The 21,245-nt window shown below is 31.1% G+C and overlaps 1 protein-coding gene across 1 annotated transcript; it reads left to right on the forward strand.

Annotated features, from left to right (window-relative positions):
* On the forward strand, positions 1–8,846 carry LOC128155822 (uncharacterized). Its single transcript, XM_052817699.1, has 8 exons — positions 1–147; positions 4,940–5,002; positions 5,166–5,420; positions 5,541–5,630; positions 5,708–5,815; positions 6,566–6,766; positions 7,267–7,362; positions 8,436–8,846. Exons 2-8 carry the CDS (start codon positions 4,940–4,942, stop codon positions 8,760–8,762), a joined length of 1,140 nt encoding a protein of 379 aa, XP_052673659.1. The 5' UTR covers positions 1–147; the 3' UTR covers positions 8,763–8,846.
* The last annotated feature ends 12,399 nt before the right edge of the window (positions 8,847–21,245 follow it).

Raw genomic sequence — 21,245 nt, forward strand, 5'->3', positions numbered from 1 at the left:
GGCTGCTTGACAACATGTGGCGATTGGTAATACATAGATTACGTAATCACTACAAGATATGGGTTAAAACAGAACAGGAAGTTTATAGACTTTTGTGAAAAATATGTATGAAAAACTGACTCACACCTGAATTTTACAAATCAAAACGTGAGTAATTATGCTAATTATTATATACTTTATATATTATATATCACATCATCAATTTAAGACGTTTTCTTTGTTAAACTTTCGTTTTGATGGATATTGATTTTTAGGGAGTTATCCCTTCTACATTGCTAATATTCATTTTGTTATAGTATTGAAAAATTGATACGAAGTGGAATCAAAAGATAAAACTGAAATTTATTTAAAAGTTTATCATTTTGGAATATGTTATTTCGAATGAAAATTGATGCGGCATTGCATGTTAGTTTTGAATTTGAGGATTTTTTTTCCCTTTTGATATCAACCATGCCTTTTGGCTTTTGAAATCAATCATGCAAACAATGGGTTAAAAAAAGTTTTATCTAAAGATTTGTCTTGTAGAAAGCTTGTGTCATTGTCTATAGTGCTTTATAAAAAGTTTTATTTTTACAGGTTATTCTATTCTTAGATATCAAACACACACATTCATGAACTTTGCTATCACTGATCAATGGGTTTGTTCAAGTTTGCGACGCAGTAAACAACGACCTTGACTTTCGTTAGATTCATTCAATTAAAAAGACCATAATTTTTCAAAGAGTCCTCCATGTTTGTTAAGAGACAAAGAACTTTATTTCAATGATATGAATGTTTATTCAAAGCAGTTTCTGTTGAACAATTTCTTGAATTAAATTTATTTTATAAAGATAAAAAATGAGAAAAATGGCCGATGATAAAAAATGAATTTTAACTATTTTACAAAAATACTTGATATAATATTACTGAATGGGTAGGATAGTTATAAGGTTTATTTTTTTCGTCTTTGAAATCAACATTTGTTGTAACTTTCAAGAATTTATCGAGAATATTGTCTTTTATCCTCTATTAAACATTGACTAAACTAAACAAGCTATTCATGATTCGGTGTTTATTTGTAATGTAGGTTCATTTCCTGACGTCATGACGTCAGGCATATCTAAGGTTTTAAAGTAGACTGGCAATGTCTGTCTCATGCGAACGATCGAGACAGAGGACCAGTCAAGTTTGAAAGTTGCTTTCTCCGAAACAGTGCAGACAATATGAGCAAGCAATATCAAGATTTTTCATAGAAAATATTAACCGATGCAAATTAAATGTGTCAGCATTTACATTCACAGTAGATGAAAATGTTATATTGGATCATAGGATGTAATAAGCAATAGTGTGCAAGAGTTTTCAAGTAAAAGGGGTGTTCACTATACACGTGTGTAATCCGATTTAAAAATAGATTAGCCATATTTGTATGGTGAAAATGGAGGGGAGGTTATCGCAACAAGCTGTTACAAATTGTCTATTATGGTACAATGTATGCAGTAATTGGTGTTGGATTATCATCATTGCCAACGAATCATCCGGTAGGATTAAAACAATTATATGTTTTTATAGCTGGAATATTTATTAGAGAAACTAAATCGCCGAATCGTGGTGTGACCTGTTTTCGATCAACTGGGCGATTTTATTCATCTTGAATAGGGTACATAGCTCGCGTGTCTTACTTAATGTACATAAAACAATTACAAGTATGTGTGTTAATTCGATAAATATCTTCCAAAACATTCGATTCAAACTATCAAACTATAATATATGTAATTGTTAAAAAAAACAATCGCAAAAAATTCGAAACCCTCCACATGGATGAGTTCATTCAAACCATCAGATCGGGATCTCAACGGTTGCGTGAATAGTAAAGGAGGTCGTCGCGCCATAACATGTCTCATTCATAGTTATTGCGCGCCGATTAGCGGACGAGTCCAGATTGGGATCATGAGCACCCTGTGTACACATCATAGGCACGAAGTATCGAGGGGTGGGGGGCTGCCTCCCCCCGCTTTTTTGGTGCAGACACTTATAAAAAGTTAAAATTCATGGATTTGCACATTTATCTACTTTTGTCGGAGCACAATCTGATCTAAATCAGCCGTTCTGATACATTACCGCTTGACCAGATTGGTCAGATCATAAAATAAAGGAAACTGAAAATGAGAATTCAAATTGAATTAAATTGAAGTTACAATTTGGAATTTTTTTTTCATGATTTTGAGAATTCGCCCCTTTTTTAATTGCTTGTCAAGATGTCAAAAACAATGATACGTGCTTGAATATACATTTGTACTTTCCCTTTTTCCTATGGTTGGACATTTTTAAAAACTGCGTTTTAGTTGATTTGAATCTTTATATAATATATATTATAAGAATAGAATTCAAAATACAGCTGCCAGAATAATAACAAGAACCAAGAAGCATGATCATATCACACCGGTGCTGGTTGCTCCTCATTGGTTGCCAGTGGAATTTCGAATTCAATACAAACTAGTTTTGACTGTTTTCAAGGCTTTTACAAGAGAAGTCACCGGCATACATTCAGAACCTTATTGATGTATATTTTCCATCAAGATCACTTCGATCAGAGAACTCGAGATTTCTGGTTAAGCCCAAGGCACGTACCAAATTTTATGGAAATCGGCGTTTCGATGTCAGTGCAGCTAAACTCTGGAACAGTCTTCCCGCAGTTTTAAGACTCGAAGAAAATCTGACCAGTTTTAAAAAGTCACTCAAGACACATCTTTTTAAATTAGCGTTTTATAATTGACCCTTTTATCAGTTTAAATAGATCGTCAGTCTTTAATCTGTGCTAAAAATGTTTTATGAATATTTTAAAAACTGTTTAGCCTATTTTCTACATGTAAACCTCTTTTTATAGATCTATATGCCTATAATAACTCAATTTTATTTGTGTATGCTCATTGTGTAATTTTAACTTATTATGTAAAGCGCTTTAGAGTAATTTTATTATATTTAGCGCTATATAAATGTTATAATAATAATAATAATAATAATTTAAAAATTTGACTGTTTTACCCTCCGTTTTCAAGCTTACATTCAATTATTTTATATATGGTCATTCCTAAAATAATTTGAATTAATGAAATAATTTAACTTCAAGTGATATACACGTACATGCATTAGATTGAAGAAAAGACTGAAAAAAAATGTTCTTCAATCTGCACGTTCCCTTTATGAATTTATGATCAGCAGCAAAAATTGAAATTTATTTCTAATAAGTTAACTTAATTGACACATGCTTGCTTCCATTGAATTATTTTGTTTGGTATGGCCAGTTTTATTGTATATTATGTAATGTCTCACCTGACTTTTGAGAGGGTGGACGTTTTCGTGAGGCTGCATGATTTGAATGTTTTAGGTAATTCCAAATTTACAAAGCATTACAGACTTTTCTTTTCCTCGGTTCGGTGATAAATTGCTGTACCCTACTTAATTTATGTCAACTTGAACATATGAGATTAAAGAAACAGCAACTAACAGTTCTTTCGGCGTGCAACTTAACTATGTCTTTCTGCAACACAGTTTAAAAAGGAATGTATTATTTGTTACGGTGGCAAAAAGTTTAATGGCCGTTCACATGTGACACCCAACATGAGAAGATACAATCTGTATAAACATGCAACTCTAGTATGCAAACATGAAAACTAATTACGTTAACGTGCAGCTTTAGACATGCAATTTAATGATGACAACATGCATTTATTCTGATGTGCATTTATTTCTTTATGCAAACATATTACTGATTCTTTATTTGTTTTTTTTGTGGTTTTTATCAAAATTAAAACTGATCATTTCATAAAGTTGATAGATATATTAATATTAAAGATATAAAGAGACACATTAACTCCAAAAATACAGAGTCCGCATGGAGATAATCTAACTATGCAAGACATGATCTTTTTAAATGAAGAAGGCAGTAGTAGGGCTACTGTTAATCATGATAATAGTTTCTGCGAAAATTAGCCCCTTATATCTCCTTATATTATGGAATTTGATGTAAATAAATCCGTTTCTTTTTATCGGGTAATAAAATATATGCATCAAAAACTATTATAGCCTAGATGGCAAGAATGTATTAAACAGAAAATAAACATTTTTCATATTTCAATATTTTTCAACGAACATATATATATATATATATATATATATATATATATATATATATATATATATATATATATATATATATATATTAGTTTTACCGACACAAGTTGGGATAAATATTCAATATTTCTCAAAAGAAAAAAAATTATGGCATAATCGGATATCATAAATAGATCAAGTCTCATTCTTTTGTTGCTTTCAGAAATACATGTACCAATGAGTGAATATTATTTTCTGGTAGGGAAGGTGCGTTGTATACCTGCATGTAACTTCCGAATAAAAATCTTATAAAGGCAAACTTATATTAATCACAATGTAATTGATTATTAGTAAATGTATCAAAATGGTATTCCTCTGTAAAAAACATGTCATAAGTTATTTTCATGAAATTGTAAGTACAGATACCGATAAGATATAGTATTGCAAAGCGTTATATGTGCACATATAATAATATTTGCCCGTAGCTCGTATAGAATTAGCTATGGTCGGACTAGCTGATCACAGTATTAAATTCATTTAATCTTAATTAACTTACTTCACTTTATATCCACATTTCATATCACTGACCCATACTTTGATCTTATTTTCTAAATTTTGAAGCTTTTTTCTGACCAAATTTGAGTAAAACCTTTAAAAAAATTATTTTATTTCCTTGTTGAATCTTTAATACCTCACCTGCTTGAAATGATAAAATATGTTAGATACCAGCCGATACAAATTTTAAGCAAATAAATTAATAGTAAAGCATGCATTTTTATTATTGATCAGTATTAAACCATCTTCATTTTATGATAAATGATTAAATGGTTGGCTATTTTGTTTTTTGCAGATGACACGCTTATATTTAGCCCAATCCGCCATATTGGCTGGGATAGTTACCATTCTTCTCTCAGTAAGGATTTTCTTCTGCAGCACATATTTAAATCTTGACCCGTATTATTCTTCATGTACATTAAACTTTTAAATAAATTGATTTTTGTCCACAACATTTAAATACTTTTGTGTTAAACAATCATATATACCCATCAGTTTATTTTTTTTTTAAATTTACATAGATCCCCAGTGGGCCAATGATAAAGATGTTTTTATCAATGGAGGACTATTCAAATGGTCTCAGTGTTCATAAAAAGTTACAGAACTTGAACATCACCACTTCCAGTGATTTTGGTGGCGTCAAAAATACAACCGAACTATTTTTTGCACGATTGACCAATTTCTTGGCTTGCGTCTTAGGTCTTAGCATAACTTTGACAATCCTGATGATCATCCGACAATATATTTTATACACAACAGTTGTTTTCCTTTCTTTAGTATGTATTTAACCTACTTTTTGTATTCAAACATAAATTCGTTGAATTTTTTAAACATATAAAGACAAAAGGAAAAACACTTAAGTATTTTTTAGTTAATCGACCGTTCTTATATTACAGTTTACCGCTGCCTTCATAGGTTTGACCATTTTGTCGGTTTTACTTTACATGGATCTGTACAATGAACATATCGATCCTTACACCAAAACGGTAATGTTCTCTCAATACAACATCATTGTTTGTTAAAGTGTGAATATAAATCTTACATCTTTTTTTTGTCACAACAGAGTGATTTGCATGGTCAAATGATATCTTCGTTAAAAGACAATTTTCGGAGTGACAACTTAACCACTGGAACCAAGATATCCAATGAGTGGAATCACTTATTTATAGACGTAAGTGAAAGTAAATCTTATCAGTCACAGACTGATTTTCCGTAAGTTCCCTTTTATTTTTGTTTCTTTTTGCTCTCAAGGCTGACATTTCATCATAAAAATATTTTATGGATAACTGATAGGGTGATGCTCCGTTTGACATGTACTTGTTGACACATTAACACAACACATTTTTTCAGGAATTAGAATGGTCATTTATTGAGGAAATAAATGACAAAGAATATTTAAACAAAGGAATGTAACCAACTAACAATGCTACACTCCTAAAACAAAATACATGTATGCACAATACATACACAAAAAGAAATGTAGTTATAAGAAAAACTACCTCATCAAGCAAAAACATGTATATACAATAGTACTGTTTAGAACCTAAACAGTCCAAAGGTTAAAATAACAGTACCATAATTAATACCAGAATCAAGTCAAAAAGTACCTGATGAAAAAGATACAAATGTAAATTGTTAAAACAGCGTCAAAGATGGGGCCATTGCCGCCACATATCAACACCTGTGACAGGTGTTGATAAGCCCCAAATATTTTATCGGGAAATACAGTCGGTTGCTTTCGGATCGAGACTAAAGATTTAAGTACATGCATTTTGGGGGGTACGATAAGAATTGGAAGAAATCACACGAAAACCGCAATCAATAAATAATATTTTATTAAGAAATGTCACAATATTTAGACTAGTCCATAAACTCCGACTTTATTCTGATCTCTCGTATGAGTGGGCATGCAATATTTCAGTTCGAATGCTGCGGCGTCAACAAAGTGGTTGGAACTACCAATGATTTCGACCAAACCCCATGGTGTACCACAAAGGGAAGTTGCCAAGCCACTGCATCTCAGATACCAAAAACGTGCTGCAAAGGTTTTACAAAATATGATTATGAAAATGCTCCTACCGAATGTCATTCCTCTGTTAGCCCTGGTCAATTCTATGACAAGGTAACGACATCAAAAGGGTAAAATATAATGTCTAAACAATACAGAATAAATAAAGGAACGTAAAAGAGAGATGAGTTGGAATTTGTATCAACCTTTTATTCATAGTTTTACTTTTGTCGTGTTTACTTGTTACAATGATATTAGACTTCATGATGCTCATTATTGTTTAATTACTTGGTTACTTGCATGCCCAAGTAAATTGATTTGCATGATGGTTTTGGATAAGAGATAATTGATTCTATTCTGTTTAAATTTTGTGTTATTGGGATCGAAGTATATATATATATATATATATATATATATATATATATATATATATATATATATATATATATATATATATATATATATATATATATGCATTATGTGTTGCATAAAGACACACACACACGTCAATAATACTGCCGTTGTTGTAATTTCTTGCAAAGTAGGGAAGAAGCAATTAAGATATATTCGGGTTTTTTTTTTCAATATATCAAATGATCATCATGTTTTTAAAGGGTTGCTTCTTTGTCATCAAGAAAGAAGTTATAAAGGAAATTGATTCTTTTACCAATGGCATTCTTACAGAGGGGCTAAGACTTATTTTAGTCATGGTGAGTATATTTGCAGGGGATTTTTATAGAACATTTTCGTGAACATTTTAGTGAAGTCATCTATAGTTTCCTATTGACCTTCACCTCATCCGAAAAGTTACATGTGCAATGTAGCTGACCACTAAGTTTCTACAAAATGAACAGAAGGGGTGGAACGATGTAACGCATGGTTTTGATTTATTACGGATAATTTAAAAACAATTTAAACCTTGAGCCCCCAAAATAAGCTTTCTGCTTCTCATCTCATTGAAACAGGGGTAACATATTTTTCGTCTACAATAAACACTGGTTTCCAATTCAAAACATTTTCAAAATTTGCCAAGTATATCCATATGTGAATAGAACACTTTGACAAGAAGTATGATGTCTACAGCATGTCAACTGAATTTGTAACCGTAGACGAATCTTAAAGCAAGTTACATTTAACGTTCCCGATTTTATGTTTTGAAACTTGTATAGAAGAGAATCTTGCCTTTTCCCTCCCGTTATTTGTTCTTAATAAGGGTTGTTCAGGATTTTCGGTCCGTCCTCACATTTGAGCATGCACAATTCCAAGCAGGCAACAACGCTGTATCAACAGTGTTTCAACTTTGGTATCAGGTGGGAACGTTAATGATCAAGTTTAAACGTTTATTTCTTATTTAAATCGGATCGTTCTACTTGTTAATCATGTACACTCGAAAAGCAAGTGCAAATTATATACAAGATCAGAGTAAAGTGAAAGGAGTTATTAGAATGTGCTGTTTTAAAACAAAGCAATTTTTCTTTACACTGAAAAAAAATTTAAATACTGTGGTTTTGTGTGTTTAAGAAGAGTTAATTTCTGTCGTAGAATGTGAGCCGTCACGTTGTTTTCAGGTTGTTTCTCTGTCGTCTTTCAAACATCACTGCGCGAAAGATTTTTAATGTAAAACAACTAAAAAAAAACTATCAAAACCAATGTTTATATAATCCTATTTCTACTTATTTTTTGGGACAGAATCATGGAAATTTTATTCCGATGTTTAATCATTGTCACATGAACTTGATAAAATTTAATGACTATTATTATCAAACAACATGTATATTTTCAGGGGTCCTGTTCATTATTAAGCCTCATTGGATTGTGTGTTTTTATTGGCCTATGTTCGACCGAGAATGGAGCGAATAGGCAAACGAAAAATGCATCAACTATGACCGAAGACTTGTATCTGGATTTTCAAAGAAACAATCATAATTACTCAGCTATGACCGACCATGCCCAACACTTGTATCCGGATTTACCAAGAAACAATCATAATTACTCAGCTATGACCGACCATGCCCAACACTTGTATCAGGATTTACCAAGAAACAATCATAATTATTCAACTATGACCGAATATGCCGATGAAAGGATACGACACATCACTCCTCTATGAAATAAAAATGATTTCATAGCAATAATTGCAAATAATTTGGAATTTATTTTATGTGAATCAGTCCTCTTTATAAGTAGCTTATATTAAAAAACAAAAATAACCTGAAGAATCGTTGATTAAGGCTTGCATTTACATAGGTTTATCCACGGTATTCATTGTACCAGTGTTCAAGATAATTTTATTAACTGGTGAACAATTTAAGGTAAAAAAAACACTTTTCCATTGAAATATGGTTTGTGGTTTTCTACTTATTCACTATACACTCTACTATACGAGGAAATATCTATACTTATAAATTAAGGCATTTTGCAAATAAAGTACAAAATGCCTGCACCAGAGTACTTGCTTACACCTTTGGTATTTCAACACATGTTAGATGATGTCCGTAAGATCTAATTGAATTTTAAGTGATAAGTTATTAATGTAAAATTAATCAAAAACCTACTTTCATTTTCGATAAACAAGCCCAAAATAGCAAAAATAAGAGTAAGGTGGTGGACACGCTTAGGCGGATCCAAGTCAGGGATAGTCTCGATCAAATTATATAATTGAAATGAAATGATATTAAATAATATACGTAAAGAGTGTATATATTCATTAGGAACTTACCTGGATTACACATAGAAGTTAAGATTTGACAAATGTTGAATAAATGAAATAAAGCAATTCGTATCTTAAGTGAGCGATTTTAGTTTTAATAGATAGAAGCTAGCGAAGCGCGACCTCTAGCGAAAGAATGGAATTTCCAGAACGGGGTAACCAAGTTCGACTAATTAACGTCTTGGGGAAGAGTGTAGGACGGGTTCATCATGCATTACGGGTTGATATTTATACCTTGAATTGGACATATTTGGTTAATACAAAAAAGTAATTAATGAAATGGAAAAATTTGATGCCATTTTAGATTGAATTGAAAGAATTTCTTTCCAGAACGGGGTGCCCAGGAACGCGGTTTGACTTATTTATACTATGGCGGAAAGTGTAGTGCGAGATACTTTGAAAATGACACATTTTATTTAAAAAAAAATGAAAATGAATATGCATTCATTAGCGTGTTTTTTTTTTGTATTATTATTAGTTTCATACATTATAATGCCACGACAGATTGGTATACAGTGAACTTTATACATTAGTAATGTTATCAAACAGGGAAGTTAAATTTGAGGGGGGGGGGTACCCTCCCCATTTTTTTGAAACAGTCTTTTATCTGAACTTAACATTTGGACAATTACGAATAAAATACTGAAATTTGACCTTCAGAACAAAATTTAGACATATGACGTTCCAAATACCCACTCACTGGTTTAAAAAATCATTTTGATTATTTTCCACTCAGCTGCAACAAAGAGAATGAAGGCCATGTTCATGTATATATCATCCAATTCAGTTTAAAAATTTTTATCACTTTTCTAAATATCCAGTTATACAGTTTCTTTTTATTTCAATTTTAAAGAATAGGTATGTCATTCATTGGTTAAGTGTTAATTCCCACGCTCGCGGGATATTAAGATATCAAAGACAATTTTATTATATTTTTTTTATAAATCTTCTTCTCCAAGCAATGGCGTGCCGAACTTTTTTTTTTAAATATGTGCCTTTTAAGCGTGTGTGCTTAAAATTGAAAATTGAAGCTAGACAGTTTTCAAACCCTGGGACAATGGTGACAACAAAGGGATGATCTGACATGGATTTTTACCAGACTGGGTAAAGATTAATTTTAAATTCAGAAGGATCAGTAGAACATAAATTAAGAACTCATCAAAATTTCCATTCAAACAAAAGTTAATTAAAACATTGATTCTGTCGGTTGTCATGAATTGAATTGTGACGTGGATATCAACACAGCTAGACAAAAAAGAGATCTTGATGATTCATAGTACATGTAGATGCAAGACAACATTCCTGTAAAATAGCCAGATGCAATATTAAATGAAGAACTTCATAAAAAAGCAAAAGTAAATTAAGACCGCGGAACATTAACTGGCAATATTGGAAACATACAGCGTAGTCAATTTCATCTGTTACAGTCAAAACATTTGAAATGGGAGGGAACAAATTTATGCGGACGTCTGAGAAAACATTGGATTGAAACTAGTTATAGGGAGTGTATTTTCAATCCACCTCAGCATTTCTATATACATGTTAGTTAATGCGATCGAAAAACATTATATTTATTATCAGCAAAGTGATTGAAAAAAAATTATAACATCAATAACTTACATTGTAAGTATATAATCAGCAAATATGAGAAAATCTCTATTTGAGAGAGATAATACGCAAGGCAAGTCATTGTCCATGATTGTCCAATGACTTCAGAAAATCAGGCGTCACAAGTCTGAAATCAAGTGGGATCATAGTTGAAACGGGGTTAATTAATTCCCAGAGAACAATCAACGTTCCGATTTATTAGATTAAAATTATATCCAATAATAAAATATTAAATGTTTCATTTAAGAAGTCATCGGACAATGTTCTGCCCTGCGTATAATATCTCCGAATTGGTATCTTTTCACATTAGCTGATTATATACTTATTGATGAAATAAAAATGTTTTTCAACCGCTTTTCTGATACTAAATATAATGTTTTTCGATCGCTTTAAATTATAAAGCAAGTTAAAAATGCTGAAGTGGATTGAAAATACATTTCCTATATCCGATGTTTTTTCAGACGTCCGTGTCAATTTGGTCCCGCCGATTTCAAATGTTTTGACTGTACATAACAAGTGAAAATGACGTAGGCTGTATATTTCAAATATTGCCGCGGTCCTACAATCAGTTCAGGATGTGGAACTGGATTGAATTTAGCATGTACTTAGAATGGAGACGAAGAACATTCGTTTCTTTAACCTAGAGAGAAAGAGGAAAGTAGACCGATGAAGAACAACTTGGGAACTACAGAGCAATAGAGGCTCAGGTAAGTTTTTCTGTTCGAATACTTTTGTTGGTTTTCGTCGTCGTCGTTGTAAACTTTCGACAGTTTTATCTTCTTTAGCATCACTTGGCCAATTTCAAACCAGTTTGAATAGAGCATTATTAGCTAAGTTTTGGCTTTCAAATATGTACTTGTATTCATCTACATAATAACACTTAAAGTCAGAGTGAGACGGTCCATATTTACAGAGCTATCAAAGAGAAATTATATGCATTGTTCATTTTTGAAAGTTAAATAGAAAAAAAATTTGCATTGCACATGTTTAAAGATTATAAGATAGTAAAATATATAGTAATATCAAAATTGGGAAAGGAAATATTAGGTGGCATTATTCTGCCATCAATTGTCAGATAATTATGTCGACTTGTCGGATAATTATGTCAAGTTGTCTTTTTTTTGGTCGACTTTTAAGTTATTCACGTGTATAAAAGCTAAACACGAAAACGTGTCATTCAGTTGACATCATAGTTCTGACATGTCGACATAAGGATCTGACAGCGGCCATTTTTGCGTGGACCCTGAGGTCCACGCAGAAAATATATAAGCGATGTTAAACCGGATGCAATGGGGAAAATTCAGCCTGCGCATGAGCTAGCCTGGTTCCTGTGCGTTATGATAGATCAAGGAACCAGGCTATCACAGGTTTATCTGAATCGGGATCGGGATTCCATGCCATATGCACATATAAGATATATGTTCAAAGGCGCTGTAATTGTAAAGTTGTCGGTAAACATTACAGAAACAAAGTATTCCTTTTAAAGAAATGATCGGCATGTGATATAAATTGTCAGTATTATGAAATAAGGTAATGTTATGCCGAAACTACAACATGCATCAAATAGCATAATTGCAATGTTTTGTTGTTTTCCGAATACACATGTAGCTTACTAGTAACTGTACTTTTATAGAAGGGAGGCTAGAGTACTTCCCGATTAAAACTATTTAAAGCATTTAAATATGATTGAATAATTATGTGACTGTATATAATAGATGATTGAATAATTATGTCACTGTATAAAAGTTTAAATCTCAAGAAAAATGCATCAAAATATGAAATTGATTTACACATTTATAGTATAGCTGTCACTGCATAACGTAGTTACATGTCACAAAAAAGTGCGAAGCGTAATGTGTGCGCAAATAGTAGAATTCGCCGAATGCCTGATACTATACATGCAATCATCATTTATATAGATCATAATTATTTTAGACGTATAACCCTTTTAATTCTGGAATTAAAAGTCAACTATATATATATATATATATATATATATATATATATATATATATATATATATGTAATACAACGTACAAATTTAGTGGTTAAATGCAGGGGCTAGAGTCGGTGGAATCTGTGATAATTTAAGGCTTTCACGTTTTCGTTGGAAACACATGCAAATGGTCCACGTATTGCAGTCCTTTTTTAAAGGACAGCAACTTGTGCTATTTTGTATTGAGTTCATGCCTACTGTATTGGCACCCCTACCTATTGTACACTTGCATTCGATCGTTTCAGCAAAAAGCAAATTGGCCTCAATCTTAAATTATAACTTATTAATGATAATCATATTTCATCGATAAGTTGACATGTCAGATAATTTTGATGACAAGTACATGTAAAAGGCAATAAGTGGCATTAACACGCGTAAATATCAAAATGTTGACTTTTTAGTAACTCTAATTATTTTCTGACAAGTCGACATAAAGATCTGACAAGTCACAAGTGGTGGCAGAACTATGCCACAATATGATCAACTGAATTTCAAATATATATATATATATATATATATATATATATATATATATATATATATATATATATATATATATAAATACTACTTCAGCAAAATATATAGCCAACGTTTTAAATACTGATCATGAAACATTCATTTTAGGAAGAAACAAGTAAAGACAACAATTTTGAAGGTCAAAAATAATATTGCTCAGGTGGAATTAGTTTGCACAATGGTTAACCACTGAATAATTTTTATATAGGTAAGCTAGTAAGTAACTGGATCCAACCACGTTAGTCGGAACAGCGACGAGGCTCGCTGGACTCCCGCTTGTAAAAGGTATAACATGGTTAATGTCACTGAAATAAAAAAAATGTATTAAGATATTTAATAGCTTTGGATAGTTTTGGATTTTCTAAATCTAACGCTATGTTCACCAACTAATCGTTCTTTATAACATATATTTGCATTTTCACCTTTGCTGATTCCCTGTATTAGACCTTGATATTATATCTTGCATTAAAAAACGTTCAGATTGTAATGTATTTTTTAACTTACATAGATTGTCAACATTGTATTTATTAACAGAGTAAATGATATGTTAAAACAGTAATTTTAATAAATGTTAATATAAAACATGTTTAAAATGTTAAATGGAGAACTATATTTTCATGCTTTGTTATCTGACTGCTAACCAGTTGTAAACACGTCTTTATTCGAAATAAAAGTTACAATTTGTAAATGTTGAATATGCGAAAAATCAAGGAGTTTGTGTGGCAGACTGCAGAGACATCTGATATGACAGTTTGGATGAAACATATGTGGTTGTTGTGGTTTCTAAGGGATTTTGTTTATTTCAAAGTAGTGCCAGTTTCAAACACTACTACACTTTTTGGTTTAGAAAGAGATTTCTCTCCAGTTAAGAAAACTTATTTTTCTTTGTATATTGAATTTTGTTCAAATAAATATAAAAATCACACACTTTCGTTCTATTCCAGTAATTTTTATTAAACAAAACATGAAAAAACAATATCTGTAATTGGCTAAAAAAATTATGAATAAAACTAAAATATTATTGTATTTTAAACATAAGATAAATCATATGAATACTACATGTTTTTGTAATTAAAAATATTAAATTTATATACAAGTAAAAGTCATATAATAATTGTTGAGAATCCGCTATCTAAAAGTATGTGGTAATTGCGGATACAGGCAGAGCATGCGCAATTGAGATTATAGAAAAAAATAATGCAGCTCCTCGGTGTATGCATAGTGGACAATGAATATGCAAATATTTTACATATGGTGGTTACAGGTAATTATAAATGCAACACACAACTTGTTTATGATTTATTTTCTTTTTAAGAAGATTGTTACTTATAAATAGCGCCTTGGTAAATGATGTCTCTTAATTAGCATACTCTTGTTGGGTTTTTTTCATCCAGTCATGGTTACATTGAAAATAAATATTAGTACCGAATCAAATGTGAATTGATGTGAATTGATGGACAATACTTATTTCAAACAGTGTTTTATTAAATACCTTTCTGCTGCTCCAACACTTCTATTTTCAGTTTTGAGGTAGTGTTTTATGAGTACACACAATATAAATTTACTGAGTTCATAACAGATTTGTAATTGGATTCATTCTTGAACAATCAAGTGCAGGTTTAAATGCAAACTGAAAATAAATTTAAAACTTTTATCAGATATGAATAACATTGATGAAAAGATACTTTTTTTACAAATTCATTCAGACTAGTGGGTGTTGTCTCGAAGCTTAAGCGTATAGTTACAAACTAAGAATAAAACCTTTGTATCAATATGTCCTTGTGTGAATGTTAAATTATGAGATAGATCACGCGAGAAAAATCATATTTCTGTGCTCCGTATACAATACCACTAATACATGGCATTAATTGTCTTTATAATTTGTTCCAACCTCTACCCTCAAATTTAAAAAATACAAATCCAAAAAAAAACCATTCTTTTTTAAAATCTGATCACCAAAAATCAATACTAGTAACTAAAAATAATTGGTTTATTAGCAAACAAATCACAATCACAGAGAACAATCTAAAAAAATCAACGACTTTCGATATCTTATTACTTCATCATTAAGATTTCCCATGTAGGTTTCGTTTAATGATAATTAACTTTTAAAAACATGTACATATAGCTCATACATTAAAAGTGTTGAATTGACAATTGCATTGTTCCTATATTTGTTTAGCTTTAAATGTGTTTCATCATGTATTAATTCAATGCTTACAAATCTATTTTTAAGCGTTGAATTCTAAAGAATACGCTTTGCACAATAACTGGTTTGTCTGCTCGGCAACATAGCAATTGGGCACACACAGATTACGTAATCGTTATGAGACATGACTTTAATCAGAAGAGGAAGTTTATAGACCTTATTTTTGTGAGAAATATGTAGGAAAATCTGACCCACGCCTGAATTTTACAAATCAAAACGTAAGTAATTAGGAAAATTGTCAAATAGTTTGATGAAATCATCAAGTAGAACGTGTTCTTTGGTTAACTTTCGTTTTGATGGGTATTGATTATTAGGGTGTTACCGTTATGTTATATTAGTTTTAGGTTTAGAATTTGAGATTTTTTTCTTTCAATCATGCAAACAGGTTCAATAAGAAAACTTTATTCAGAGATCAGCATTATAGAAACCTTTTTGTTGTCTACAGTGCTATAATAAAAAAATTGTTTTTATAAATCATTCCATTCTTTAATATCACATACACACATACACACACGCACGAACTTTGCTATCACTGATCAGTAGGTTTGTTCAAGTTTGCGACGCAGTAAACATTGACCTTGACTTACATTAGATTCAAATGACATCTAATTTAAATAAAAATGCAAAAATCTTTAAGAGCGTCCTCGGTGTTTGTTAAAGAGACAGAGAACATTTTCCAAAAGTAGCACTTTGTCAAAGTGTATGCACTTAAGAATGTCACTTAGTCTCAGTTGAATAATTTCTTGAATCAAATTTATTTTATGAAGATCATAAAATCGGCACAATGGCCGATGATAACATATACATTTCAACTGCAAACGTTTAAAGGGGCATGGTCACGATTTTGGTCAAACATTATTTTTCCAATTTTAATATTTACAATGCCTCAGAAAGGCATTTTTAATAGGCAACATTTTGAGTGTCATTTGTTGAGTTCTTCGCTGTGTAAACAAAGCGTTTATTTACGTTGAAGTAAAAATTTTAGTTTTAAACCTAAAACGAATGTTTTAAATGTTAGGAACTGTTTATCTATGCTTAAAATAAATAAAAAGATAGACAAATAAGGTGGAAAAAGATTTTTATTGGTATATTGAACCTATGTAAACAGAAACAGGGCACGAGCCTTGTTTACATGACAAAGAATTGTGAGCCCTGTATCTTGCTTATAACTCTACGAATGACTCTCAAAGATTTGATCATTAGAAATGCATTTCTAAAGCATTGTAAATAATAAAAACATAAAAACAGAATTTGGCCATAATCGTGACCATGCCCCTTAAAGATATAAAGCCTCTTATTCTCTATAAAAATTGACCAATCTGTTCACAAATAGGTGGTTTTGTTTTGGTTATGCAGGTTCATATGATATGTAAAGTCTCACTTCAATTTGACATGGTCTACTTTTTAGTGATGCTGCTGGATTTGTATTAAAATTCATGACAGAATTTACCTCATGGATACTGTGGTGAATTATTTTACCCTATTTGATTTATATCAACATAAAACATCAACTGATGTTTTCTGACGTACAGCATAACTATGTTATTATGCAACAAGGTTTTAAAAGTCATGTGTTATCTGTTACGATGGAATAAAGTCCGTTATAATTGCTCGTCTTTAGGTGACCCCAACATATAAGAAGATACCACCTGTATAAACATGCAACTTAAGGTAGTACAAAACAGATAAACTAAATTTTTCCTATAATCAATTTTTCTGAAATTTTTATATTTTTTTCTTTGAAATCTTTTACTATGTAAAATTTGAAAAAAATCCAACCTCACAATTTTTGCCCACATCCCCCCAAACCTACCACTGGAATCTCCTTTCAGTGCAGTGTAAAATGAAATAGTCATCATTATCTTTTTCTATGCCATTAAGTTATTTTTCAAGATATTACAAATATTTGTGCTGCTATTTTAACAGGAGACCTTCTTGTTACTTTATGATACTGAAAAAAACTCTAACTGGTAACTTAAGATAATTTCTCATTCGATATAATGTAAGACTAGCGCTTGTGCATACTCTTTTAAGACAAAAATTTGTAGCACTTAACGGTATCTAAAAAGAAAATGTATAATTCAAATTTCAATAAAATTAAGTGTGATTGTCATGACCCTGTAATTAAAATATATCAAAATAAAGGAAAGAACTATATATGGTAAGAGTTAAATTTGGCCCCCATAATTCGCCATTTTTTAAGTGTTTCGGGTACAATAAAATGTTACCTAATTTTTTAGAAGAGTTGATAGAAAATATATTTTTCATCTATTTATTTGATTTATTTGCACTCACTGGCAGTATATGACATCAGATGTGACGCCATTTCTATAATTCAATCAAAATCAGCCAAACATTGACATTTTTCTTATCTATGTACGAATGGGAAATATAGAGCGCAGGCTTGAACAAGGAAAATTTTTTTGTCACTTATTAGTCTTGGATAGATACATCTCTGATTGAAATATTTTATTTGTTCAAGAATGCGCTCTATGTTTTCGGAAGGAAAAACTGCTTGAAAACAAGCTGTTTTTCGCTAAAAATGCAAATATGGCGGGAAAAGGTTGTCTTTACAGACCCTGAAACGTACTACTACACCAAAAAAGCGTGCGACTTTCGTGCGAGAAACGTTTCGTGTAAACCGTTTAGCGTTTCGTGTAAACCGTTTAGCGTTTCGTGTAAACCGTTTAGCGTTTCGTGTGAATCGTGAAGCGTTTCGTGTAAACCGTTTAGCGTTTCGGGCAAAGCGTGCAGCGTTTCGGGCAAAGCGTGTAAATCGTTTCGGGCAAAGCGTGCGAGAACCGTGTGAAACGTTCATCAGATTTCATTCGGAACTCTCTGACAATTTAATTGTTTCAAATATGCGCTTGTGTTAAACATTACTTTAAACTGTTTGTGATTGGCAAAACTCCTTTGAGATATTCTCGTGAAAAAAATCTACATGTATAAGAAATGATATACTTATCTTTTTACAAAATTGAATTAATTTTTAACAAACAAAAGAAAAGTACGCGTATTAAAAGAAGACTGAGACTATTCGGCTGTATACAACCAGGACACATAATCTCGGACATCGGGTAGACCTGCACCTGGCTGAACCTGTCAATCAAACTCTGTGTATTCGTTTTCATTGGATGGTCACGTGTCTCTTTTTTTGTCAATAGCCAATATAAATTTAATGACTTCAAGGTAGTCGGAATCAGTATTTGATGATGCACACAATTTCAATGATAGATTATTTAACATTAATTTGAACAAAATTAAATGTAAACATAGAAAGAAAATATACTGTTCATTTCTATGAAATGCGGGAAGTAAATTCTTCTGAATCCCGATTAAAATTAGTTCTACAAGTTATTATTCTAATTATTTAAACACTGATAACGGAAAACTACAAGTAATTAACACACTGAAATTTTCCTAAAATGTACACATGCAATTAATTATAATGGGAATCTATATGCATGGTACTTAATTCAAATAAATTATGATAGATATATTGTACGCCGTTATGCAGGGCGCCGGTTATGTATACGAATATTGAGACAAAAATCTAAATCAGTTTTTATTTTTTGTTCTTTCCGAAATGCGAAATAGTAATGACAACTTTCTTTATTGTTTAATCCATTGATTTTTTTCTGTGATATTATGTACGGAACATTTATTTACGCGAATGATTCGACATAAAAAAAAATAATCGGCTGTTTTATAGCATTTTCTAACTTATGTGACTAATTTCATTTTACATAACTTCCAAAATTATCATTGTAAATAATTACAGGTTTATTTACAGTTAGTATTTTTACATCGTATTCTCTGAAACCAATAAAAATATTAACGTGAGAAGAAAAAACAAATCCCGCCGAATACTGAAAAAACAATTTCAGTTTGTAATCATACGGATTTTATTTTTGGTATTGCATATTGTGTTACGGTAACTTTTTTCTCTGGAATTTTTATTATTTACGACACTAATAAGACTCATGGATATTTCTTTTGAGCAATAAATATATTTATAGAAGTAATATTTTTGGCAAATTCTGTGAATAAAAAAATGTTTGCTTTAAATATAAGTACCAAATTAATTTAATGAATAAATTCAATACTTCTGTACATATATGTTTCTAATATCAGTATTTCTATTATTTCGTGTTTTCTTAAAATTAATTCTTACTAACAGAGTCAGGGTAAAAATCCGAGAGGACCCGAATCGATCAGGATAAAAGCGTGTCCAAAGCGTGTGGAAAGCGAGCAAATCGTTTCGTGCGAGAATCGTTTCGTGTAAACCGCTCAGCGTTTCGTGTAAATCGTTTAGCGTTTCGGGCAAAGCGTGCAGCGTTTCGTGTGAACCGTTCAGCGTTTCGTGTGAACCGTTTAGCGAGCGGGTAGCGAGCGTGCAGCGAGCGTGTGGTGTAGTAGTACGTTTCAGGGTCTGTACAATGTCATATTTCTAAATTGTGAGCACTTGAACCAAAATGAATATTATGTAAACACATCACATACATATCTGTACTAAGAAAACAAAGAATGATATTAAAATGATGATGTTCATTTTAGGGGGCCATTTTAGGCCCTTATCATATATAGGCCTTTAACAATTGGTTTAAGATTTATTAAGGTTTAAGTATGTTTGATTGAGCTATAAATTTACAAAAATCCGAGATGACGTCATTATATTTGACCTTTGACCTGTTGATATGACCTTGAAATTTGTTTTACATAAAGCCTAATCACTGGTGGTGGTTGTGTTCAAGTTTCAGGTCTTTACTTTGAAAAGAACACAAGTTACGCATTTTTAAATGATATAAGGCTAAATTGCACAAAAATCAACATATGAACACTATCCAAATGTATGTTTCAAAATTATTGAAATACATTGTATCTCAAATTTTTATGGCCTTGTGTAATTGATGGGCATGATTTCTATTTTTTCTTGAGATAATGGACTGAAATTAATTTTTAGATAATATTAAGTCATTATTTTGTGTATTTGAGAAAATATTTCAAATAAATAATTTCAGGGGTGTTTCGTACTACTTTAAATTTATAAATATGAAAACTAATCATGTTAAGAGACAGCTTACTATCTAGACATGCAAACCAATGTTTCAACATGCATTTATCTTGATATGCATCTATTTCTATATACATACGTACATTCTTTTGAGTTATTTTGGTTTTCATCAAAATATCTTGCGCATTAACTACACTGCATGCCCAGTGTACATATACTTATAACAATAAAGTATTCTCATAAAGTATGATTATATGGTACCCCAAATTTATATTTGCTAATATGATACTCCCAAACTAAGTATCATGCTGACCATTAATAATATACTTTTATGTTGCAGTGAGTAGTTTTGAGCCATTAATGATACCATTATGTATGAAAAATATTTCTATTTTGCTAACATGCATTTTTGTATGCGTTTTATTAGTTAAAACGAGGTTATCTAATCAGTTTCTACTTTGTATATTTTTATTAGTCTTTTGTCTTAGGGACTGGCTACTCGTAGCCGTTTTAAACCGTTTAAACCCTTTTGAAAGATAT

Source organism: Crassostrea angulata, chromosome 7 (genome assembly GCF_025612915.1).
Source record: "Crassostrea angulata isolate pt1a10 chromosome 7, ASM2561291v2, whole genome shotgun sequence".
Taxonomy (NCBI): Eukaryota; Metazoa; Mollusca; class Bivalvia; order Ostreida; family Ostreidae; genus Magallana; species Magallana angulata.

Coding starts and splice junctions, on each gene's coding strand:
- LOC128155822 (XM_052817699.1), top strand. CDS start 4,940: ATGACACGCTTATATTTAGCCCAATCCGCCATATTGGCTGGGATAGTT. Junction 5,631..5,707: donor TCGATCCTTACACCAAAACG/GTAATGTTCTCT, acceptor TTGTCACAACAG/AGTGATTTGCATGGTCAAAT. Junction 6,767..7,266: donor CTGGTCAATTCTATGACAAG/GTAACGACATCA, acceptor ATGTTTTTAAAG/GGTTGCTTCTTTGTCATCAA.